This window comes from Zonotrichia leucophrys, chromosome 3, assembly GCF_028769735.1.
Source record: "Zonotrichia leucophrys gambelii isolate GWCS_2022_RI chromosome 3, RI_Zleu_2.0, whole genome shotgun sequence".
Classification (NCBI taxonomy): Eukaryota; Metazoa; Chordata; class Aves; order Passeriformes; family Passerellidae; genus Zonotrichia; species Zonotrichia leucophrys.
In genome coordinates, this window is record NC_088172.1 from 94179956 (window position 1) to 94205714 (window position 25759).

The following is a 25759-nucleotide window of genomic DNA, read 5'->3' on the forward strand; positions in this document are numbered from 1 at the left end:
TCCTCTATTTTATCTGCTTTTTATCAGTTTGTAAATTCCGATTCACAAACGGAAACATCCCTGGGGAGCTTCCATCCTTGCAGCTGGATGCCATGGTGATATGAGTCTGAGAGGTGCTGGGCTGCACGTTCCTGGGCTGAGAGGGACCTGCCAGCCCTGCTTGGGCTGTGGCAGCTGCCAAAGCCACCCAGCTGAAGGGATGGAGATGCCACTTGAGCATCTCAAGGGCCATTCCCCAGCAGGATGTGTCAGCTTGTGTAGAGGGCTACACCCCCAGTCATTATTGGCACAGCTACCTCAATACCTGGCAGATCCATGATCCACAGGATTAATGCTGGCAAGCCAGCTGTCAGCACTTTGATAGTGAAGTGGATTAAAACCTTGATAATCTGTGAGTGATGGGTATTGTGAAGGTGCCTAAAAGGACTGGCTCATAGAGAAAAGGCTTCCCACACTCAGCCAGGACCATTAGTGGCATATGGTTCGCTGGCTGCAGTAAGCACATGAATATGTCAACCAAACAAAATGCTGCATGATCATTATGCTGCCCTTAATCAAGTGGAAGGCACCTTCCTGAATGCCACAGAGAAATGCACCAGCTGCTGTTGAATAGGCTTCCTTGCCTCCAAATATGACCATAACCAACAGGACATCTGAGTCCAGATTGTTTTCCAACACCTCATCCATCTCCTGCTCTGACTCATGAGATTACATCCAGCATCAGTGCACTGAACAGGACAAATCTTATTCCATATCCAGTAGTTCCAACACAGTTGATCCTTCTGCCCAGCACATCCTGCCCAGGCAATGAGAGAAAGAAATAGTAATTTTTGTCTCCAGAATAAAGAAGCTATTTCAACCACCCTTCTCTCCTGTGCCTTTTATACTCTGAGTGATGGCAATGTCACAGGTCAATATCCTTATCTACTTGGTATGCCTTCATTCCATTTCTCCAAGCCAGCCCCTCAGAAACAGCCAGCAGGAGCCATACCAGCCCCCAGCATGTGGGGATAAGGGATTCAGTGCTCATCCCCTGAAAAAGAATGTTTAACAAAAGTGTAGTTTTGACTGTCAGAGACTGTGCAGCAGCCAGACTCAAGGTCCTTGACCATTATGTCTCTAACATTTCCAGACAGGGAGCCTGTCTGAAATCATTGACTGGAACAGGCTGTGACTTTTCACTTTGTGATGGAATATCATCCATGTGAGAGTGAATTTCTTAGCTTGCTTGAAAAATTCATTGGGAATGGGTTTGTACCAGACCAGCCATTGCTATTTGCCTCACACAAGGACCACATTTCCTGAGTTTCTCTTTTATGGAGAAATTATCAAGCAGCTTCAGGAATGAGGGGAGATTCAGACAAAGGGTAAATTCCCTGCTGAACCAGGCTGCAAACCCACAATTTTCAATGTACCTAGAGTCTGAAACCATGTTGGCCATAGACAGAAGGACCAGAACTCCACACTACTCTTCTTAGGAGCTCACATCATATCCTGAAGTCACTGGAACTGGTAGCTTGTGCTGCCTGAATCAACACTTTGATACCAGTCATGGCATAACTCTACAGCAATCTCTTGACATAAAAGCTTTGGTTGTGGATTAAGCCCAGCTGGACATTAAGCCACTCTCACACAGCTGCTCTCTCAACCCCCTTCTCTCCCCCCTCCCCACCCCACTGGAATGGGAAGGAGAATCAAAATAAACCTCATAGGTTAGAGAGATTGAGAACAGTTTAATAGAGAGATAGGAACAGTTTAATAATGGAAAATACAGTAAAATTCAGAAATTATGGTGAATAAGAATAATAATTAAAAGGGAAAAAACAAGTGATGTGCTCAACACAATTGCTCCCCACCTGCTGACAGATGCCAGACCCTCCCCTTCCTGAACCCAGATCGGCCCCTCTTCCAGGTAACTCGCCCCAGTTTATATGCTGGGAATAATGTTCCCTGGTGTGGAATATCCCTTTGGTCAGTTCAGGTCACCTGTCCCAGCTATGCTCCCTCTCAGGTTTTTTGGGTACCTCCTCACTGACACAATGTGAGACAAGGAAAAAATCCTTGCCTTAGGATGAAGACGACTTAGCAAAACCCAAAACATCAGTGTGCTATCAACACCATTCTTATTCCAAATCCAAAACACAGCACTGCAACAGCTACTGAGAAGAAATTAACTCTGTCCTGACTGAAACCACTGCACAAAGTACCCAGGAGGACACAAGGAGCTGGTAGGCTGATTTGCCTTGCTTTGTCCTGTGCCAGGTGCTCCACGGTTTGTAAGTGCCATATGCAAAGGGGACATTCAGAGAGCATGTCCCAGACCTGTCCTCCCAGCCCTGGAAAGCTTGTGCATTCCTCTTGCTGAACATGAGGATGGCATCACCTGTAACATGAGCCCGAAAACATCCAACAGCACAGTGCTGTCCTAATTCAGCCAAAACACATCCCAATGGCAGGATGAAAGCAAATCTCTGGGGATTATTTCAGAGATGTGAACCCCAGCCCACCACTGCACAATGATGAGATGCTGCTCCCCTCCCAGGCCCCCCTGTATGAACTCATCTGTATTAGAGGAGATTATAATAACCAGCTGCCTCTGTTGGTGTTTTGAAGTTAAGCACTTGTAAATGCTTGAAGATATTTGTATTAAAGATAGGCTAAGCGAAAGCTGGTATGAGAAGTAAAGCTTATAATGTGCAGAAAGATTGGGGGTAGCTTTCAGGTTTTTCATTGGGCTTTAAATCATACCTTTTCTTTTGAATAATAATGTAAAATCATAAAACTTTGTTAGTGAGAGGCACCACAATGAATATTTTGCATTGAAATCAAAATAGTTTCTTTTAAAAGTACTCAGGCTCTCTTCAAGCTACCAAGTCCTCAGTCAGATATTTAACCTCAAATCAGAATTTGAACTACTGCCATTTGTCTTAAAATTTAAAGCATCAGCTCAATAATGAACCACAAGTAAATTCATTTCAAGTGCTGCCGAAGACAAGTTGAAAGCCAATTGTTAAACAAGCAACTACTCTCCTAATCACAACAAAAAGAGAGTGCCATAACACAAGGTGAAAATAAGCAGAAAGCAAACAGAACACACCATTGATTGAGTCCTTCATTATCTAGGATAGCTTTTAATGGAGGAACCTGCCTGTGTGCCACTGCTCTTATCTCTCCAAAGGCAGTATGCACACACTGTAAAAATCAGTCTCTTCATTTTCTGCTTGAAAAGATCATTGTGAAAAAAAGGTGTCAGGGACTGTAGGTCATGCTGATTTATTGGCAATTAAACCTGCAGGATTTCTGCACTCTTTTCAAAACAAAGTATCTCTGGGTAATTCAGCCTGGCACATTACACAGTGGGCTGGATACTAAAAGGCATGAATCTTTTTGTTTGTGCACAACAAAAACAATTGACTTGGTCTTATTTAGGAAATTGCTACTATTTTCTGTCAGGTATTTGTATTACCCATAAGGAGAGGGAGGTAAGTTACCTCTCAGCACTGCATGATTCTTTCCAATAATGAAGATGCTGATTTTACTCCTCATCTTTTGTTGAGGATAGCAAGTCTACAGACAAACTTCCCCTTCTTAAGAGTAAATAGATGACAGTGCTAAATATATGATGTCTTGCTAAGGTAGACCACATTTGTTTTGCTCCATGATTGATTTGTCCATTCTTCAATAAGTTCTTCTGCACAAGCTTTCAAATGAGAATGCATCTTGTCCGGTCTCCTTGTGTGTATTTTCCAGCTGTATTATTTAGAAGATTAAAACAAAAAACAAACAAACAAAACAAACAAACAAACAAAAAAGTCACCATCAAATTACACAGCTAAACTGGAAAAGAATTTCACTATTCTGTTTTTGCAAAACCATCTCATGCAGGTTTAGGTTTACATCATTTGCTGAGCTGGCATAAGCTATACCACACAAACAGGTGCAATTAGGATTGATATTCCCAAAGGTTTCCCAGAGTAGAAATATTCTCAGATTCTTTCTGATAAAGGTAACTTCTTAACTCTACAAACATTTTTGGAGATTTGATATTGAAAAGTCCTAATATTTTGATGGTAATTCAATACATTTAATTCAGTTCTTGGATGTATGACATACTGCAACCAACACTGCACATTTTTCCAATCAGTGAATGGTTAAGAAATCATCTAAATATTATTCTTTACAGGGAGCATTCCCCCTACAGCTTCCTTTATAGTTTACCTGCTTGTCTGAGGTCTGGATTTACACTGGTGAGATGTTCATAGAAAGGTGGATCTTGGCATATGCTATCAGACCCTCAGTCCTAGGAGGAGCTGCTAAGGGGAAGAAGAAAAAGCTGAGGACATATTCAGTCCCTAAAATAAGTGGCTGTGGACCTGTCTGTACAACAAGAACAAGAACTTCAGCACTGACTCCCATTCAGGACATAGAGTTGAGAGAGAGCAAATGTGGCAGGCAGCAGGGTGGTGGAAGAAGAAATGCTGTGAGTCACAAACTGCCCAATGTCCCTTGTGGCTTTGCCTAGGGCCAGGGATGAGATCAAATGCTAAACTAGGCTGGTGGTAGGAGACAGCAAAGCAGGAGCCAGATAGAAACCGCAAGCAGAGAGTCACGGTGTGGGAGCTGAACAGGCAGACACACCAACCTGGAGTCACAGGAAGTGCCTTTGAAGTTATTTCTTCAAACAGGGCTGTCAATGCAAATCAGAGATGCCACTTGCAACGAGAATTCCTAGAAGAAGCAGGTGTCCAACCAGTGCTGGGCCAGCATTTCTCTCACAGCATCCCTGAGCAGAAAGAAAAGAAAAGCTCGCCAGAGCTGTGAACAGCAGCCTGATGAGGTCCCATGGAAGAGACAATGCTGCTCCCAGATGGATTAACCTGTTAACTCTTCTGCCAGCTCTTTATAGGATGATACACCAGGTGCAGGTCACCAGGATCAAAGGGCTTGTGGTTTCATGAGGAGAAGTGCTGAGACACCATGAAGCCTGGCTGACTGCTCACACGTGTGGCAGAAATCCCAGCACAATATCTGGGGCTCACTGGCTCTTGGAGCACACACCCATGGCATTGCACCTCCAGCACTGCTCCTCTGCTTTGCAGCAGTTCCATTCTTGCCCTTCCCTGCTCTCCACACTCTTGGGAGCAGCCTGGGAGCACTGAACATGCACTGAGCTTTAGATGACAGCTCGGGAGAGGAGGTGCTTTTGTGGTGCTGGGTGGCACAGGTCAGCAATGCATCCCTTGGAGGGTCCCTGCTGTGTCCTCTCCTCTCAGGAGAAGGAAATTGCAGCTGCCTGGAGACAGGGGTTATCCTCCCAGTGGGCTTGTCCTCCACATGACAAGTTTGAATGACTGTGCTCTGTGAAGGCTCAGAGAGCCTTCTCCCAGGATGCCCCTTCTCCATCCATATCTTGCATTGAAATGAGAGGAAATCCGAGAATATTGACCCTGACATGGGAGAGGTGTAAAGCCTGACTTTCTGCCCATAGCAGACAACAACCTAAACAACAAAAACACTTCATGTTTTTCTAAGCTTTTTCCAGCATTCAACCACCTGTGGTGATGGCAAATCACCCAGAACCATGGCAGTGCCCTGAAGGGGAGAGGACAGCCAGAGGCTGGTAGAAACCAGGCAGGAGGCAGGAAGGAGGGCTGCAGGGATGACAGCTGCCTTGGCAAAGCAGGCACGGCTGTCCTTCAGTGGGCAGGACATTCAAGGACAGCCTGGAGCTGGGCCAGGAGGCACCAGCAGCCTCTGTGAGTCTGTCTTGGCTCAAAGCAGGAGGTGACAAGGGCAGGGTGAAGGGAACCTCCTGCCACCTCCTCAGCACCTGCCTCAGCTCCTGCAGCCCATCTTCCCCACACCTCCTCCTTAGGGGGGCTGCAGGACGTGCTGGGGAACCGTGCAGGGACCCACACAGAGCACCATGACTCATGTCTGTCCCACCTGTTTTAAAGGTCTGTGCTGGAAAATAGCACCATGTCCTTGTCATATTTATTGGATGAGTTTTGCTTTGTGTGGTTGCTGTTCCCCTGTAGGTTTCCCTCCGTAGCTCTGAGTGGAAAACTAAGATGGCACAAGAGGGAGACCAAGGTGACCCGTGGGCTCAGACTGCCAGAAGCCATCCTGGGACAGGGGACACTGCAGGAAAAACTGAGTTAATGCCTTCAGGCTACACTGCAGGAAAAACTGAGTTAATGCCTTCAGGCTGAATTGTGGGAGCAAGCAGCTTTCAGCTTCTTGGAGGTGATCTAATGCATGGCAGGATGACACTGTGGCCTTGGCTCTGTCCATGCTCTCCATCCCCTGCTCCCTCCTGCTCTCACTAATCACATGCAGAATTCAGCAGGAAAATGGATTGTGGTGAGGAAGCAGGGATCAAATGTGGTGTGGACACTGAGCAGAGACAAACACAGTTCCCCTAGATCATCTGCCCGCTGCCTGGGCACTAACTGAGGCATCCTGATGCTGACTGAGGTTGCTAGCCAGGAAATCAGTATGGGCAGGGACAAACATCAGGAGAGGTGTGAGTGTGGCCCTGATGACCCAAAAATTCTCTGCACCCCACTAGGCCAGGCCAGCTACAGTTCCTCTAACCCTGCACAGACAGGCTGTTGCAGCACTGCAACTGTCCATGCATGGCTGGGAGGCTTAGTTCTGCCTGCTGAGCCTTACAGGGATGAGCAGGACATGAGGCAGAGAGTTTAAGCTTCTCTAAGAGGCTGGACTTTCTTTTGTCCCCTCTCTCAGATGCGCTGCTGCAGCCTGTGAGTTCACAGGCTGACAAAGAGTGAAGGTGACTGTGGTTGGAGCTGGAGATGAAGGGGAGATGCAGTAGGTGCTCCAGAAAACCTCAAATCTTAGTTACTGTCTTCATTGAGGAAAAATTGGTAGATTTGGAAAAATCTACCAATGTAGAAATCTAGTACGGCATAAAGCCAAAAAGACCTAGCATGGGGATGCTGAGGAATAGAGAGGACTGAGGAAGATAAAGGTGACAATGTTTTTCAGGAGGTGTAGAAACTCTTTATTTTATTTGAAGTTTTGTGCTCCAAGCTGGTTCAAATAAAATGCCAGTTTAAAGGCCAAGTTTCATTTTTGTTTCTTTGAGGGGGTGTCGACTTCAGGGCACTTACAGCTTTTATCTTTTCTTGTTTGGTTTTGTGGTGTTTTTTCCCACTAAAGGGGGAGAGAGTGTGCATTCCTACTGAATTCAGATTGCATTTTTAAGGGGTTAGTGGAAAGAACCTGTGAGCAGACCCACTTTACAGGCCAGGGTGTAAAGGCAGCCAAAGGTTGAGAACAGACACCACCTTTGCTGGCCCAAACTCGACCCTCCACCTAATAAATTGAAGCTGGAGGGATTCTGGAGTCAAACGTCTCTCTTTCAGGTCGCCGCCCAGCAGGGCAAAAGTCAGAGCAACACACCCTGATCCCAACGGGCAAACGGTGCTGGGCCCTGCTCCTGCCTCTGCCAAGGCAGCTGAGGGGTGCAGGGCACACAAGGCACGCCGGTGTGCACCTTCAGAGGGACAGGAATGCAGGCAAAAGAGCCTCTTACGGGCAGAGCGTTGCTGGTACCAGCAGTGCTAGGTCTATTTTTAATGATTTGGGAATGGAGGATGCTTTCAGCAATACATAATTAATACAAGTGCACTTCTGTTGTCTGCCGAGAGGGTGGGAAGGCCCTGGTGAACTTCTGAGGCTGTGAAAGGAAAAAGAAAAGGATGAAAGAATCATAATGCAATCAATCAGTGGAAATTAGGTAGGAGCTAAATGAAAGTTGCTGAGAATAATTTATTCTGATCAGAACTCTGTAGTTGGACTCTGTTTCTGAAGCTGGCCATGCTTCACAGTGCAGTGGAAGGAGCCTCCCTGTCACTGGATTCGATCTGCCTGCTATAACCCTGAGCCTGATATATCCTTACTCTTAAAAAACCCAAGAGGTTGCTGTCCGAAACTGTTTCAAATAAAAAAAAGAAACAACTCAACCAGTAGTTCCTCCCAAGGTGGAGTGGAGGAATTTCCTTGAAACGCATTCCCATCCTTCCTTAGAAATAAAATTACCACAAAGCATCACAAGGCACGCTTCAGCTGTATCTTTCAGAAGGTGAGGAAACCTCGGGAAAGTGATTAAACGTTAAATTTTTTTTTTTTTTTTTTTTTTTTAGTGGAAGATCAGCTCCGAAACAAGACAAGGAACTTCCCGGGGTCCTTCCTCTATATGATGTAAAACTGCAAGCGCGTGCAGGGCTGTCCAAGCCCGGGGAGCGAACAGCAGAGCCCTTGCCCTGGAAAGCGGAGAGCACAAGCGGACAGCAATGCGCTGCAAGGCAGGGCAAACACGGCGCCTTCATTTTAGTCAAGAGGATATAAAAAAAAAAAAGTATACATATATGTATAAATAAAGAAGAGAAGTGAAACTAAAAGGAGGGTTTCTGCACTTCTATTTTAAAATTTATAAAATTTAGAAAGCGTGGTATTTCTGGGGGTGAAAGGGGAACTTTTCCGAGGCGGGGCGCGGAGCCCCTCAGCCGCTCCCAGCCCTCACGGCCCCGGCGGCGGTGCCAGAGGCGGTGCCGGCGGCGGGGGAGGGCGGGAGCGAGGGAAGGCGGCCGGGAAGGAGGAGGCGGTGGCGGCGGCGGGGGGGCCGTGCTTGCTCGCGGTTGCCATGGGGAGCGGGAGGGCGGCGCCGCCGCCGCTGCGCAGGGAGCAGCTGCTCCCTGACACATCCCCCCGCTGCCATATTGTGTCCGCCGCCGGCCGCGCGGCTTCATGACCGCGGTGAGTGCCGCCCGCGCCCGCCGCCCCCGCGGCCCCACGCCTGCCCGGGCTGCCCCCGCGCCTCCCTCGGGTTTAGCTCTCGCCTTTCCCCTGGGTTTGGGGGGTGAGTTTTTTTTGTTCCCGACGCTCCGCGAGGGTTTCGTGGGGGAAGGGGGAAAGCGCGGGGAGTGTGGCGGCGGGTCCCGCTGGTGCCGGGGAAGCGGGGCGGGGGAGGGCGGTGTGGCCGGTGTGTCCCCTCATTCCCCGCGTGGGGACAACGCGCGGAGGCGGCGCTTCCCCTCTCCAGCCGCTCCCGGTGCCGGTGCGTGGGAACGGGGGGGTCCCCGTGCACCCGCGGCTCCTCCTCCTCCCGGCGCGGTCCCGCGGAGCTTCCGCCCTCCCTCCCGCCTTCCTTCCCGCGGGGTGTACGCGGGTTATCCCCTCCTCCTTCACCGCTGCCCGGCGGGGCCAGCCCGCGCTCCTTGCGCGCTTCCATCTGCGGGCATGGAAAACGCGGCCGGCACCTGGGAGCGCGGCCCCGCCGAGCCCCTCGCCGCCGGGTCACCCCCGTCGGACCCAGGCGCTTCCCTCGGTGAAATAAAGACGCGTTCGGCCTCGTTCCGCCAAGCGGCGGGAAGCCCCCGGGGATGTGCGGAGCGTCCGTGGCTTGCGGAGCTGGGGGCAGTGCTGGAGAGGCGCTCCGGGGTTCCCGCGTTTTGGGGTAAAATCCAGGAAACTGCTGGCAGAGTGCTCGGGGTCAGGCTGGGATCTGCACGTGGCCCTTCGGAGTTTTCCCGTCTTTTTCGGGGTTTTTTGGTGAAGTTGGGCGATGAGTTGGTGGCGGCAGCAGCGGAGCAGCATCCCACTGCCTTCCTGCCTTGCTCTGCTTGAACACACCGGCGTGCTTGTGCTCAGGTTCTGTGCGAGCGGAAACTGGCTTTTGTTGGTGAGGGTTTGGATTGTGACAGGGCCCAAACAAAGAGTAAAAGGAACAAAGAAATAAAATAAACCTTGAAGAGAACCCGGTAAAGTCATGTTCCCGCCGTGGTGCCTGCCTCTGGATGGATGCTGTGTTCTAAATGTGGAGTTAAACGTGCTGAATTGTGGTAGACTTAAATGCTGAGAAAGCATTTTGATTAGCTTTGTGCCTAATCTATGAAATCAAGATAACTTTATATATAATTTACCACGTATATACGCACACAGACACTCTCCAAATCTTGTTATTGGTGGGCTTACATTCAGACAAATTTAGTAATAGGTGGGTTGTAATATATTGACATATGAATCATTTAACTTCAGTTGTGTTTCTTGGACTGGGGTCTTTTTTCCCCTCCTTAAAGTCTGGTGTGATGCTACATCTATGCAAGAAAAATTCAGCTGGCATTATCTTACGTCAGGAAACTTGAAGTAGTTTGAAGGTTGCTTGGTTTTTGTTTTTTTTTTTTTTTTTTTTTTCCCCTGGCAGGTGCCTACTCACATTTCCCAAGCTCTGCAGAAGGTAGCTGGAGCTCTGTGGTAGCAATTAGTGCAGCCCAGGGCTTGAGCTGGTGAATTTAGCCGGGTGCCAGGGTGTGTTATCTCTGAGCTCAGCCACGCTGCTGCAGCAGATCAGCTTCTGCTGGGGGCTCACTTGTGTCCAGCTGTGCCACTTAACTTTTGTAGAACTAGAGAGGAGGTGGTGATTCTCACTTCGTGTGTTTGAGTTGCCTGAAATACATATAGGACTTTTCTGTGCTTTTGTTTGTTATCAGATGTGCCCATGAACTGATCAGTGCTGCTGTGCAATGTCTACACTTGCAGACTGTGGTGGAGATGCTGCCCTGCAGGTCCTGTAGGGAGCTGGAGGCACTTGCTCTGTATCAATCCAGGCTTGTGGCCCTGGGCACTCTCAGGGACTGAGAATAAAACTCAGTCTGGAATAAAACTTGGTTGATGTCTTTGTTGGGAGTGTCTGGACCAGAGGATGAAGTTGTGACCTGCTTTGGGTGCTGCTGCTGGGGCTGCTGTGGTGAAGGACCTCCTCAGGGATATTTCAGCCCAGAAGTAAGGTCTTTTTTGTCTAAAAGGGGCACCAGTTAAGGAGTGTGCTGCCTCAACAGCTCCAGCCCCCACAGAATTTCTGCTTGAGGAGCCTTTCAGTGTCCCCTGGAGAGCTCAGGATTGAGGGCACCAGCTTTGCCAGCAACTCTGTGTCAGGATGTGCCAGTCCAGTAAGTAATGGAGCAGCTAGAGGTGTGTGTAGTGGTCCTGCTGAAGCAGAAGTACTGCCTGGCAAGTGAGTGGAGTGCCTTGGAAACAAGACAGAGGCTTAGGGACATGTCAGGCTGATTTTTGCCATCTTTATTAGTCACAGGCTCTGTTCCACTCAATGCAATAGGCTTGGGAACCTGACACGTTGAGCAAAAGCAAACTCTCCTGGTGAATGAGGTAGTTTGGCATCTGAAGATGCTCTGCATGGGTATGGTGCAAACTGGTGAGAAAGCCACGTGGTTCTCATGCAGAGCTGTTGGTTCCCATAACAGCAGCAGAGGTTTTCATGTTGGTTTCACTGGGTTGTAATTCCACCTTCCTGCTCTGTCAATTCCACCTTGCCTACTCATTATTGGGGTTAAAAGGAGCTGGTATTTACAAGAGGAAGTACCCCAGGCTCTCAGAAGACTTTTTCCGTGTGCAGGTTTGTGATACCTTATCAGAAAGAGCTGCACGGAGGGATTATAGCCAGCGAGGTGGCAGAAAGGATGGGCTTTGGGAGGAGTGATAGTGTGCCCACAGCCACTGCTGCCATGCACCTCTTGATGCTGTTCCCTGCTCTGGGATAGTCTTACTGCACTGATGTGGTGCTAAACAACCTTGGATGGAAATGGATGGAAAGCAGCCTCTATTCCCCATTAGTAAATGGCTGTCAGCAGTCCCGATGAATGCTCACAACCTTTTAGCAACTTCTGGGTTATTCCCTTTGGCTCCTTGAGCATTTGCTGTTCCTCCCCTCATGGTAAATGAGTGCATTTTGTGTAAGGATGTCACTGCACTGATGGTAACTTTTCCTGAGGGAAGTGGATGGAGGCAGTGAGTGCCCATCCCGGTGTGTGTGTGCTGCTGCTCCACCACTGAAACGGTGTTGGGCAACTTCCTGCAGCTCGGGGTGACTCATGGTGGAGCCCAGCTCTGCTCTCAACAAGTGCTTGCTTGCAAACCATGTCCGCATGGGGAGGCTCCCTTTGCCTGCATCTGGACTCTTTCCAGATCCAGTGGCTGCCAGAGGACACAAGAGACCTCTGGGATGCTGCTTCACATTTTTCCTGGCTCAGTCTTTATGTGTGATAGGTGTGTGTTTGTTCCCTGGCACGTTGCACCTGCTGATTTGGGGATGGTGCTGGGTGATGGTGAGCTCTCACATCCTCACCATGCTGGCTGAAGACACCAGTTCCATGAGCTCTCCATCTCATCCTCACCATGCTGGCTGAAGACACCAGTTCCATGAGCTCTCCATCTCATCCTCACCGTGCTGGGTAAAGGCACCAGTTCCATGAGCTCTCCATCTCATCCTTACCACATGGGTAAAGGCACCAGTTCCATGAGCTCTCCATCTCATCCTCACCATGCTTGTTATAGGCACCAGTTCCATGAGCTCTCCATCTCATCCTCACCATGCTGGGTAAAGGCACCAGTTCCATGAGCTCTCCATCTCCTCACCATGCTGGGTAAAGGCACCAGTTCCATGAGCTCTCCATCTCCTCCTCACCACGCACCAGTTCCATGAGCTCTCCGTGTCACTATACTGGGTAAAGGCACACAGTGATGTTCTGTGGTGCTTCCAAAATACAATTTAGGTCAGCAAGAAGAGACAGCTCGCAGTGCTTGGGTAATAAATTACATGGAATGGAAGAACTACTGCCTGATGCCAGCCAGCATCTTTATGACCCCTGGTACTCTACCTGCTCCCTGTAAAACATTATGGCTGTGGGAGCACGAGGCTTGGATCACTCCAGCTGGGAGGGTGCTCAGTGCTGGCCTGTGTGGTCAGCAGCTGGGAAACATGGCAGCTGTGTTTGGGGCAGGAATACCCATTTTATTGAGTGGTTGCTCAGGGGCACCAGGACCTGTAATTTGTGCAGATAGGAATACTTACACTGAAAGTCAATGATGTGAATTTTGACTTTTTTTTTTCTTTGCTGAGTGCATTCAAAATGTTTTCTTGAAACAGTAGTGCTCCCTACTTTTTCCTCAAGGGTTGGAGAATGTTAGGGACTCCATTAAATTGACTTCTGCAGGCATCATCACCCACCCCTGCTCTTCTGCACACTCAGTCTTGGTGTCTTCTCTCAGGTCATTTTCAGTGCATTCCTACCTTGCAGTTTGTCACTACTTTTAGTTTCCCAGTTTAGGTGTGATCCCGTGCTTTCTTTTCAGCAGTGTCATTGGGTTTTGTTGTGCTAAGATTTGGGGCAAGTACGTGGTTGCCTAAAAGCTGAGTACTGGTATGAAGAGACCTCAGCACCTGGAGAAGTTTCATGAAATAGAGCTGGAGGACTGGGAACTGGGAAGCTTCCTGCTAAGCAGCATCCTCTCATCATCCCTTGTCCCCTGGTGAGTGAGGATCATCCCCAGACCAGTTATTAGCCAGTCTGGTTTGGTTTAGGGATGTAGACTAGTCAAAAGTAGGAGGGTTTTTTGTTTGCTTTCTTCTTTGTGTAAACAGGAAGCCAAATTCCACACTGGTGGAATAAAATTAAAAGCAGGTAGGCCAGGGAGGTCAGCCCAGTGAAGAGTATTGCTTTCCCTTCCCTGGGCTCTGGAGGAAATCTTGGACTTTGTGAGCAGGAGCTGGGAAGCAGCAAGTGGGGACAGCTTTGCAGTCACCAAGTTGTCCTGGTAATGTGGTTTTGTGATACAGCTCCAGCGGGGCTTTCCAGTTAAATCTTGCAGAAGGGTCACTTGGGGTGAAGCTTCAGGTTGTTGCTTTTACACTGGAAATCAGGAGTTTTGGTACTTTAAAGGCAGAAAAGCTGGGTGGAAAAGATAGTTTTATGCTTTCTAGCATTGGTAAATTGGTACTGACACCAGCTGAAATGTAGCTGTGTTCATTTCTGTTTCAAGAGGATGGTAGGGAAACACACAGAAAGGTTACCCTGGAAAGGGAATAAGCATCAGAATTATTCTGCAAGTCATTTGCTCAAATGGCTCACTTGTGAACATGTCAGTGGTTTACATTTTTTTTTTTTTTGCATTTTAGTCCACTAAGCAAGCACAGTATTGAATTTGAGGAGAATGACCCATAAGCATCTCTTGAAAAGCTATTGGCTGTAAAGCATTTTCCTTGAAAGCACTTATTTCCCTCCTCGCCCCTATTTGTGTCTTACCAAAGATTTTTCTTAATGGTTAAATTTCACTGCTTGTTTGGGTTTCTTATTTTTTAATATAATTTTCATGTCCCAATTTCTCTGCTATACTGTTATTATGTGCATGTTTTAAATCTGAGGCGCGGGGAGCCAGGTCCAACAGTGACTGCAGCCTTTGGAAAAGCTTCACATTTGCAAAGTGGAATAAATGTCCCAGAGACTCTGGGTCATGTACAGGGTCTGAATTGGGATCTGGGCATGTCTGAGCACACATACCATCTTCCTTTCAGATATTTGTTTCAAACACAAACCACTTATGTGTGTGCATATGTGTGTATTTAATTTTAAAAATGCAAGCTTTCATGAAAAAAGTTGGATGAAATCTTCCTCTTGCTCCCTGCCCTTTCGAGTTCTATGGCAAGGGTTTGTTTAATCCCTTCCCTGTTGCAGGATTTCTTAACTTTCCTTAATATTGAACTTTTGAATTGGTTTTTGTTACTTTTTTTTCCCCACCCTGCCTTTAATTATATCACAGAGTGTGGGAGAACACTGACATGAGAGTCTTGGAAGTATTTCTGCAAATTCCTGGAAAACCTCTCTTCCTTTTTGAGCCCATCAATGCCAAGGTTCAAATGAAGCCCCTGAGCTTCTGGCTTGTCCAGTTCTTTGGTTGATGGGTTTTATTTTCAGTCTGGATTTGAGAAGGTGATAAGTGCCCTTTTTAATGTTTTTTTAAACCCATTATTTTTAATTTTCCTCAGCTTTGCAAGCCGGGAGGAGCAGGAAGGGCCCTGCCTGCTGCAGGTGCTGCCCCTGGGAGCATCTCTGCGTGTCCTTTGTCACCCAGGGGTTCATCTCTTCCACAGACACTGGGTCCCAGCTTGCTGAAATCTGTGCCTGAGAGGTGGTTTTATCCTCAGAAGACTGTAATGCCTTTAGTTGTCTTGGATACAGACATCATACAGTGTTATAATCAAATATAGGCCTTCCTCAGGGCTGGGGGAGGGTCTCAGCTGACCTCCAGCAGGGCTGGGGGGTGTGCAGGGCATGGGCAGCCCCAGACAAGGGAGGTGATGGGGGGAAAGGTTGAATTAGTAGGGGGAAAAATGGTTTGGTGTCATCCTTTTAATGCTCCTGGTCAGGCAGATGGGTGCTTTTTATTGATGAGTTTGCATTAGTCATGCCAGGGTTTTTTTTGTTTGTTTCTTTGGGGTTATTTTGTTTGTTTTTGTTGGGTTTTTTGTTGCTCTTCCCTCCAATGTGCAAAGACTTATAGCTGGTCCTGTGCTATATGCCCAATGACTTGGAAATTTATCCTCAGCTTGGGTAGGTGAGCAGTGCCAGTCATTTATGTGTCTAATTCTTGGGCTGTTTTGACAACACATATTGATGTATTTGAGTCAGGACAAGCCCTGATGTGTGTTGTAGATGCAAGGGAATATGAAAAATCAATAGAGGAGTTTGCTGTTGGTGTAGTTGTTTGCATGCAAAAGCAGGTACCAATTGTCTTAAATCCTCTCACAGAGCCTGTTTGTTTGTGTCAGGACAGAAGCTGTGTGTGAAGCACAACTGCCTGGCTCTCTGACTGAGGGTGCACACCCTGAGCTTGGTGTGCAAAGAATGGGTGCAGAGCTGCTGTCATTGAGTGTGATATGGCTGAAAATATTTTTTCCTGGATAAAATTATGTTCCGCTCCTCAGACTTGGGCAATGCAGGGTAAGATTTTATTTTTATTTTTATTTTTAAACCTGGAGGGAAATCACGGCGCTCCAGGCAGGCTCCAGGTCTTCCCACTATTAGCAGAGGTGACCTAGTTGCTTGGCTGGTCCTGCAGAAACAAAAAGGTGCATTTAGTTGTGGAGAAGGTTGTCCTAACCTGGGGCACTGATGCTGTGCAGGTGCCAAAAGGGCGCCTTTCATCTGATGCCACTGTAAAGAAGGATCAAGCAGCAAGAGCAGCTCTGTTTTCATGCCTACTTGGTGTGGACAAGGCTGGGGCACCTTCTGACAAAAAGGCTGAGTTCTTTCTTGCCAGTTCAGTGAGTCCAAGCATGGTGACCATTGAAATTATACTGCACACTTATACCTGCAATGCCGCTGAGTTTGGAGGAGGTCACCTTTGGTGGGATGGTGGCATCTGCCACGGCTTTGTCCTGGATTCTACTGGAGCTGAGACTTCTCCCAAGAAGGGCTGCTGCAAAGTGAGTGTGCTTTCCTGAGGATCTGCTCAAGTGGACTTCCAGTTTCCTTAAATGGTTGGCCTTTATTAAAGCAGCTTTGTCTTCATTAAATGCTCACACATCAAAGCATTTGCTCCAGTGGCAGAACATAGCAGTGCTGAAGGTCTTCCATCAAAATTCAGTCATAGCTGGGGGTCTTTGTGGGAGCACACAAACCTGGTTTTACCCAGGTGTGCTCTGCTAGGCTGAGGACCTTTCAATGCTCATCACCTTCCCCAAACTTAGCTCTCCAGTGAGTTTGAGAGAGGGCTGCAAAAAATATTGCCTTTTCTTGAGGTATGGAGTCTCCTCTGATCTGTTTGTGCTTCTCTGGCCTGCTGCCTTGGTACACTGCAGCCTTAATCAGCCCCTTCAGAGCTGGGCTCTGCTGCTTGGGTTGTGAGTGCTCTGGAAGAGCAGGTCTTCACTGGGCTCTGGGTGCTGCACTGGCATGGATTAGCAGGGAGGTCTGCTCCTGGCTTTTATGTGATGCCAAAAATCACACTGCTGGAAAAAGGTTGTGTCTCTCACCTCTTTTCTGATGCACCCTAACTTTTATTTGAGCAGCTTCAGTTGACTTGGCAGCTTTTTAATCTTCTTACCCTGGAATCATAGTCCTCTGTCTGTAATTACCAATGCAAGATGATGTGCGCCTCCATTGTGAGGAGCATTTGAGGAGTAAATGCTTTGTTTGGCCTTTCATTTGAAGGTGCCAACATGGATGGAGCTCCTAAGGAACTCAAGGAGATGCATCCTTGAGTTCCTTAGGATTGGGATGCATGAGGTTCTGCTTCCAGCTGGAAGTGTTAATACCAGTGGAGAGCAATGTGCTGTGTCACTCTGTACTCATTAGTAGGGTAAAGCACATGGGCAGAGCACAAACTCTTCCATGTTTTTCAGAGGTGTGCTTGAATCAAATTGATTCTGCATTTGCCTGGCTGGCGGTTGCCTTCTTGGCTCTGTTTACAGGGCTGGGGCTGTCCCCATGGGAATTATCCAAACATCTGCACTGGAGAGCTGCTGCTGTGCTCTTTCCTTCTCACACTTGGCTCTCCTTGCTCTCACTGTGGTTTTTCTGCTGGGTCATCCCTGAGCACAAAACCCTGCCAGCTTACAGCAGAGACGGCTTTGGTGGATTCCATGACCCTCATGTAAAACATTAAACCCCAAATATTGGAAGTGGTAATTTTGAATTTAAATGGCATCTTGGAAGCTGTGTTATCATAGTTGTGCCTGTTTATAGGCAGTCAGAACACACATGGAGGGAAAAATTGTGAATTTTGGATGTCATTAAGGGTCTCTGTGAATGAAGAGGGGATTTGGACTTGTGTGCCTTCAGATATGCTCCAATGGCACTGGTGTTGCTCCCGTGATTTTATTTTTTCTTATTTATTAGTTGATAATAGTCTAATATGGCCTTTACACCTTTCTAGAAAAAACAAATTAATTTATTATGTGTTCATGTAGAAGGTGTGTGAGGTGGTGAACTAGGAAAGGAAGGTAATGAGATTGGATTTTTGTAATGCATCTAAGAAACATGACACCAATCTATATTATTTACTTTTAATAATATTTATAACTTTATAATATTTACTAATATTATTTTTATTATTTAAGTATGTTACCTGCAAATAATTTTTATATTCATGTAGGGCATTAGATATGCTAATGATTTTCTTCTGTAATATAGTAGCAAGCAAACAAATAGTGCATTGAACCACAAAGTCTACCTGATTATAAGTGCCAGCTTCATCAGTTGTTCTATTTTTTCCCTTATATTTTTGACCAGACTTAGTGTGCCCGGGCCATTTTTGTGTTGAAAACAAACTTCATTGCCCCCTTTCCCCTAAGAAAAGAATACAGTGACCTCAGTAATGTGGTCATGCTGTATGTGTCAGCATGTGTATGCTCCTGATCTGCCACGCTGACGGGAGATTTGTAAAGGGAGATTTCGTGCAACATGAACCGGGAGCTAAAATTACCAAAACACGGCTGGGAGGTGTGAGCTCCTGTGTAGCTGCCTAAAGAGGTGCTCAACCAGGGGGCAAAGTTAATCATTAGAAAGAGAACAGAGCAGCTCACGTTACAGCAGAGTTGGGGTTTGTCTCACTGTATGAATTTTATCACTATCTCTTTGTTTGTTTGTTTTTTTTCTTAATTTAAGAAAGGATTGAAGCAGTGACATGAGCATATGTATATATGGCTGTGTTTAAAGGCAGCCATCTCTGACTGCCAATATGAATCTGCTCTGGTGCCTTGGGGGAGAAGTAAATCGTAGGGAGAGCAAAGCTATTTTTGACCAGCTATTTGAGCAGCTCACTTTGCTTTAATTTTTTTTGTTTTTATAATACTGACTGAGCTGGTAGCTAATCATACCCATCCCTGCACTTAATAGAAATAGGAAACAGAAGGTAAAAATTTTATTAACATTTTCCAGCACTGCTGCTGGTAAGCATAAGTTCAGGTGCTGTTGTCAACGCAGCTTTGCAATAGCTGGTGCAAGAGTGTATGAGCAGATGAAGAGAGGAACCAAACTTGCTGGTGGGAAACACGGTGTGTTTCCTGGGGGAGGCACAAATTCTGCACCTCATGACTGCCTGGCACCAGGCAGGGGCTGGCAGGGCTGGGGAGCATAACATGGATTGTCCTGTTGCCTTTCTGTCACTCCTCCATTGCTCCCTTTCTCCAAAACGAGGGGCTGGGCACTGTTCTGCCGGGGACACAGTGAGGCTGCCAGGCTGGAGCTGTCTGGGGCTGGGGCTGGCACAGCCAGGCAGTGGGCCCTTGGTAGGAGGAGATGCAAGAGCAAAGAGACAAGTGTTTACTGCAAACTGGTGTGAGAAAACATGCAGTAACTGTGTAGAGCTGTCTGGTGAGATGTGATATGGAAACTGTCCTCATCTTGAGCTCTGGCACTGGGAGCTGGAGCATGAAACCAGAATGATAGTGCTTACAGGGACAGGGAACTGGAATGGGGTTTGGGTTTTTCTCTGGTTGTTTTATTGGATCTGTTTACAGTTGATACAAACCTCAGCTTTGCTCTGTGCTATTTACAGCTATGAGCTGCATCCATGGTTGGGGTGTCTTATGTCTGTATGGTACACGTGTGTGTACAAGTACACTCCCTACATCTGTACAGTGCTCACATCAGCAGGAAGAAAGCAGCTGTTCCCATAACACAGTTTGCTAGAAGGCCCCTTTTGAAACCCTACAAGCAAAGTGGTGTCTGTTGGTGTAATGCCTCTGAAGCATGGGTGGCCTGTTAGACCTTGCATTGAATGGCAGTGTTTTATAGATAATAATGTCAGGATTAGGGTTTTAGTGCTTTGTTCTTTTGGGATTTTTTTATTTAAGTGGTGAGCCATTGCTCCTACAGGTCTGAGCTGCCCCCCCAGTGTTTTGTCCCTTTCTGTTGAGAACTGGTCCCAGCACTCTCTGCTCTGCAGGGAAGCCCAGGTTAGGGTAGGAGGGGAAAAAGAACTTGTGGGCCCAGGCAGGTCTTTGGGGCACAGGTGATGAACAGATAGGCTGGGACAGATCTTCCCCTGGTAGAAACAGGCAGCAGCACCTGGGAATGACTGTGACTTGTAGGGGTTATAAAGATTTCATTGGCACTGAGACCACAAATAGACTTTATGCTGATTTAAGTTTTGCAATTCCTTTTTCACTCTTTGGACACCAAAGACAAACACTCCTAAACAGGGTCAGTTTACAATATAATGAGTAACTTTAAGAGTTAGTGTGAGATCTGAATGGATTAGATCCTATGTGTTAAGGGTTTTTTTGAGGTTTCAGGTGTTGCCATGAAAATGGCTATTCTGTGTCTGAATTGGTGTTTCTAGATAGATACAGCAGTTTCCAAGTGCTACCCGTAAGTTCTGTTATAAACCAAGGGGAATTTGTGCTCATGAGTTTACTGGGAGGCTCCTGCTGGACCCTGGCCCTCACCAGTGGCTTCAGCGTTCGTGCATGGGTGTCGCAGACATCTTTTCATGAAAAATCCTTTCCTTAGGATTTTTCCTCCTGAGAAGCTGGGAGGCCTCAGGAACAAAATGTAAACATTGATTATCTGCTGCTGTGGGATGCAACAGGTGCATCTGTGATTGGTCTCATGTTGGTTTGTTTGTAATTAATGGCCAATCACAGTCAACTGGCTCAGACTCTCTGTCTGAGACAGAAGCTTTGTTATCATGCTTTCAGATTCTATTCTTAGCTTAGCCAGCCTTCTGATGAAACCTTTTCTTCTATTCTATTAGTATGGTTTTAATGTAATATATATAATAAAATAATAAATCAAGACTTCTGAAACATGGAGTCAGATACTCATCTCTTCCCTCATCCAAGAGCCCCTGTGAACACTGTCACACATGGGGATGATGCAGCCCTGTGCTTGGGTTTGGTGAGCTCCTGCTGAGCATGGCTGTGGTAGTTTGCAGTGATTTCTGACCATCTCCTTTGTTGCAGACCAGTCAAGCTAAATGGGTCCAGTCACTGGGATGACTCCGGATAAGAAAGCTGAAACGCCGGGAGCAGAGAAAGCCGCGGGACTACGGCAGTGCCATGGGCTGGGCAGCCTGCCTGACGCGGGCCACGCCGGCAAGCCAAAGGCCACCGTGGTGGACAGAGATTCAGCAGATGATGAGCTCACAAATTTGAACTGGCTGCACGAAAGTACTAACCTGCTAACAAACTTCAGCCTCGGCAGCGAGGGCCTGCCCATTGTTAGCCCCTTGTACGACATCGAGGGGGACAGCGTGCCATCCTTCTCACCGTCCTGCTACCAGAACCCTGAGAAAAAATCCTCCACTTCCAAACCCCCTTACTCTTTCAGCCTTCTCATTTACATGGCGATTGAGCAGTCCCCCAACAAGAGCTTGCCAGTCAAAGAAATCTACAGCTGGATCCTGGAGCGCTTCCCCTATTTCGCCACGGCTCCCACCGGCTGGAAGAACTCGGTCCGACACAACCTCTCCTTGAACAAGTGTTTCCGAAAGGTGGAGAAAAGCCATGGCAAGGTGAGACCTGGCAGGAGGGAGGTGGAGCAGGTTGGAAATTCAGGGAGAAATGGAGAAGGTTCTGTTGTTCTTAAGCACAGTTTTGTTTGGGTTGTTTTCACCCCACCGTGTCCTCTTAATGCTTTATTTGCAGATGGAGGTGGTTTGGAAATGCTGCTTCTGTGAAATAACACGATGACAAAGTCACTGGGTTTTGTTATTTATTGTTCACTTAGGTACACTCAGCCGTAGTGCATCCTTTTAAAATGTGGCACACGTGCAATTGAAAAGGACTCTTGCTTCCATTTACTTAAAATTTTGTCAGTCTGCAATAACCAGCCTGAAATTTCAGCTTGAAACTCTCCTGGGATTTCTTCTTGATGAGGCCCCCTGAAGTGCTTTCTCTATTTTCCAGTGTTGAAATTCTGGGGTATGTTCCTCCTTCCCTGCTTTTCCAGCATGGCCATGGCTACAGTTGCTCTGGCAAGCAGAGGAGATTATGGGATGCCAACCAGTTTCCCTGCTTGGCTAGCAGGGATGTTGCCCCTCTGGGTGCAGATGTGGTCCCCTGCAAGGTGCCCTTGCTTGTGGGCACACTTGGATGAGCGTGGTTGGGTGTGCCTCAGTCCTACAGCTTTCTCAGATACTAAATTGACTCTTCCACTTGTGATCTCCTGTTACACTTAGCACAGCTCTAGCTTTCCAATAACCATATTAATTCTGCATTTAATGGACTGTAATGCTTTAGCATCTGTCATAAGATTAGATGTGTGTCTCTGTGTGGTGCACAGAGTCTTCTTAAAGTCAAGGATACTCTTTTCTGTACAAGATCTTTCTTCTGATTTATATGATTTTACTAGTGGCTTTCTTCCTCCCTCTCTCATTCCCCATCTTGTTCCTCAAAGAGCTGGCTGTGACTTAAATAAACTAACAAACCACATACTGAAAGTCAACAAACAAGTCCTGTGCTTGGAGGTCAGACTCGGTGGTAGCAGGCTTGTTATCAGAAATGCCTGCAATGCTTGGAGTGCTTGACAGCTTCTCACTGTAGAGAGGGGTCCTGGAGCTGAGTGGGCATTGGCAAGGACTGCCTTGTGCACCAATGCTTCTCATTATTCCTGCTTCTACATTAAATTGTTAGGGTTGTCACAAGCAGCAGCTTTGCCCTGAAAAAAATTGCTTTTTATTGCAATGTGGCAAGTCCATTAACTACCCAGTGCTGAATCCTGCTGAGTGTTAGGGTGAGCTCTTAACATGGCCCAAGGTGCTGTGATGGGGTAACTGAGATGCTCAAGCTGTCCCTGTGTGGAGGACTGGACCTGAGCAGGGACCACACAGTGCTTTAGGTGCCAGAAGTGCTGTTAAAGGCCTGGGTGGCTCTGTCCAAGGAGGGGGGCATGAGTTTCAGAAAAATTATAGCAGGAAAGGGAAATCTAAACTGGTTTGAGTTCCTTCTGTCTGTGGATCTGCCCTTAAATGCTCTGATGTTTTCCAGCCTCATGGGTGAGGAGTTACCAGTCAGACTTGTTGTCTTGGCATTTGGGTGGCAGGAGCTTGACACTGCCTGGTCCCCTGCTTACCCTGGCATCTCCATGGTACTGCTGGGCTCAGAGGATGGCTTGTTGCTCAATGTGACATCTCTAGTAGGAAGAGCAAAATGCAGAATGTCTCCCACTGCTACCAGGAAGGTGATGCTGATGTGCTCTGTCAGTGGTTTCCCAGGGCTCCAGAAACTGCGCTGCTCTGTAATTCTAAAGAACAGAAACTGTGCTTACCAAAAAATACCACCCCAGAAAAGCCCCTCGTGAAACTTTGCTGGAGCTTCCTCATTTCCAACAAACAGCAGTTCAGTCTTTACCCTTTGCCTCCTTAGAAAAGGACCAGATGAGGGTACTGCTCCAAATTCTTCCTGCAAAATAACTCTGTGGCACACAGCAGCATGCCTGGACCCCGTGGGAGTTGATCTGGCAGGTGATGGAAATGCTGCAGACCCCTTTGGATGAGCTCCTCAGGTGTCACTTCTTGGAGCAAGCAGCAGCTGCTCACAAGCTCATTTTGCTGATCCTGTTGCATGTACCCATGTTCTATCCATGCCTCTGGGTGCTTCCCTGAAAGGGCAAGATAATTTTGTATTTTTTTTCCTTTTTTTTTCTTTGTTGATGGCATTTTGTACTTCAAAGGGAGCGGACAATCAGCTTCCTTGTATGCCAAGTGCCTGTGGAAGCAGAAAGGTCCATGGCATGTGGTATCAGAGGAGCCTGGTTTATTTGCTTACATCAGGGTATGAAGGGTTTTACAGCCTTTCAGATGAACCTGAGCTCTTGTGTTGGAAGAGTCTAGATGTCTGACAGTAGGGGATGGATGCTCTGTGCCCCTGCATCCCAGGGCAAGCTGTATTCTCTGACACCTTCCTGGCTATTGCTGCTGGCTGTCAGCTGTGAAATCATCTCTTTGAGGTCAGGTACCAAAAGAAGGAAGAGTCCATCCTCATTTTGCCATAATGCTGGTATTTTGTTTTGTATTGGAAGTGCACCTTAAAGAAAAGCTGATTTTCCCCACTTCCCCCCTGAGTTGGCACTGCAGGGCAATTTCAGGACTCTTGCCCTGGACTCATTTTGGCTGGTGCTGAGCTGGGAGAGTTGGTGCAGGAGCATGCTTGCTGTGCCCTGATGGCTCTGGGATTGTCCACAAGGCCCTGCTAGAGCATATCTGAGCAGACCACCCAAGGCACAAAGAGGTGACCCCTCAGCACCAGCTCCCTTATTCTTCAGAGCTCTTCCCACCAGACTGTGCCCCATCACGTTGCAGATGCAGCTCTGGGTGGCCATAGCTGTGGCTGATTGTTCTGTGTGTATATTTGCATCAGCCAGCTGGATACCTGCAGGCTGCAGGGCTTCAGGGGTCTGGGACAGCAGCCAGCAAAGACTGGGGGAACACTGTCCTTGCTTGGACCACTGGAAAAAATGACATGTTGTGGTTTTCTTTTAATGAGTGGTGCTGAAGGGAAAATGCCTTGAGATGCCTCATGAGCCAGCATTGCAGTCAACAGGAGGAACTTGTGCCATGGGATCAGGATGGATGGACATCATCACCCTGCCTAAATACCACTGCTTGCTCTGTGTGCACATAGCACACTGCTGCTGTACCCAAGTGGTGTGTCAAGGTTTATCCCATGAGCTGAAACACTTTTTCTTTTAGAGCTGCAGCAGAGAAGATGTGTGCAATCAGCCAGGCAGGTGTGATTCCCAGTGGCTCTCTGGTTATGGTGGTGATGAACATCAAGGGTTGATGCTGGAGCAGTCCCAGGGACACCTGCTTGCCTTGCAGTGTTGCTGCTGTGGCCCTGGTGCCCCTGAAGGTGTGGAGGTGTGACTGTGAGTCAGTGATGGTCAGCAGACACAGCTGAAGCTCCTTGCTTCTTTAGCACTGTGGTGCTGCCTTGGGCTTGGGGAGAGGCGCCTACGCTGTGACGTTGCTTTTTCTGAGGGAGCAGCATCTGATCTACAGCACAGGAGGACCTCAAGTGAAAAGGGGTTTGGGGCTGAAAGCCATGGAGAGACTCCCTGCTCTTTGTTTAGACTTTTCTTTTATGATTATGGCACTGGGAGTTATTAATTAATTGATGCTGAGGAGAAAAGGTGTGAGGAGGCAGGATCAGCATCCACATCAAACATTAATTTGGCAGGCCCCTGCTTGCATGGATGTGGCTGTCACTGTTTTCTCTAGAGGCTGGGGGTTACAGGGCTTGAATATCTTCAACAAACATCCTTTTCTTGGTAAATATCTGGTTTAGATGTTTGTGGTTGGTTAATTTTTTTTGTCAAGAGATGGTGATAGCTTTTCAAGTATTTGTGCAAAGAGCAGGGCAGGTACCATCCATAAGCCTGGGAGATAGGAGAGAGATGCCTTTTCTGTGGATGTATTTTACACCTCCTTGCACACACGAGGTATAACTTTTTGGTGGATGTGTTTTATGCCTGCTTGCACACAGTATTTTTCTGTCATTCACCTTGCTCCGGTGGATGCAGCTGCTGACCACTGTCCATCCTTGATGGAGCCAGGACTGCTCCCAGGTGTGAAGCTGATGGAGAGCTCTCTGCAGCACAGGGACATGTGCCTGCAGGGAGCCTGAGCCACCAGCGCCAGCTGAGCTGCTCTGCTTTGGTTGCTCCTCACACTGGTGGGGTGTTGGTAAAGCATAAGGCTGGATCATGGAAGGCATTTTGTCTCCAGCCCACATTTCTATAATCCAGCCCTGAAATGCTGGGGGCTGGAAACTTACTGTCTTTACAAAATAGCTCCAATACTTTAAAATGCAGGAATTCCTTTCTTTCCTTTATTTTTGCGTTGATAAAATCCTGCAAGTCAAATTAGAAACATTAGAAAGATGCAGAAGAGGTGATAGACCAGAAACTAATCTCAGAATTCTGTGATTGCCCCT

The 25759-nt window shown here is 47.5% G+C and overlaps 1 protein-coding gene across 2 annotated transcripts in view; it reads left to right on the top strand.

Annotated features, from left to right (window-relative positions):
- Nucleotides 1-8714: 8714 nt before the first annotated feature.
- The window catches only part of FOXN2 (forkhead box N2), a 30907-nt gene continuing 13862 nt past the window's right edge, over nt 8715-25759 (top strand). Inside the window, exons 1-2 of one of the 2 annotated variants that reach the window (XM_064709356.1) lie at nt 8715-8784; nt 20789-21339. In XM_064709356.1, the coding sequence (XP_064565426.1) occupies nt 20803-21339 (537 nt within the window). In that variant the 5' untranslated portion in view covers nt 8715-8784; nt 20789-20802. Of the gene's footprint in view, nt 8785-8806; nt 8888-20788; nt 21340-25759 lie in introns of those variants that run through there. The other variant, XM_064709357.1, reaches the window with a different exon arrangement.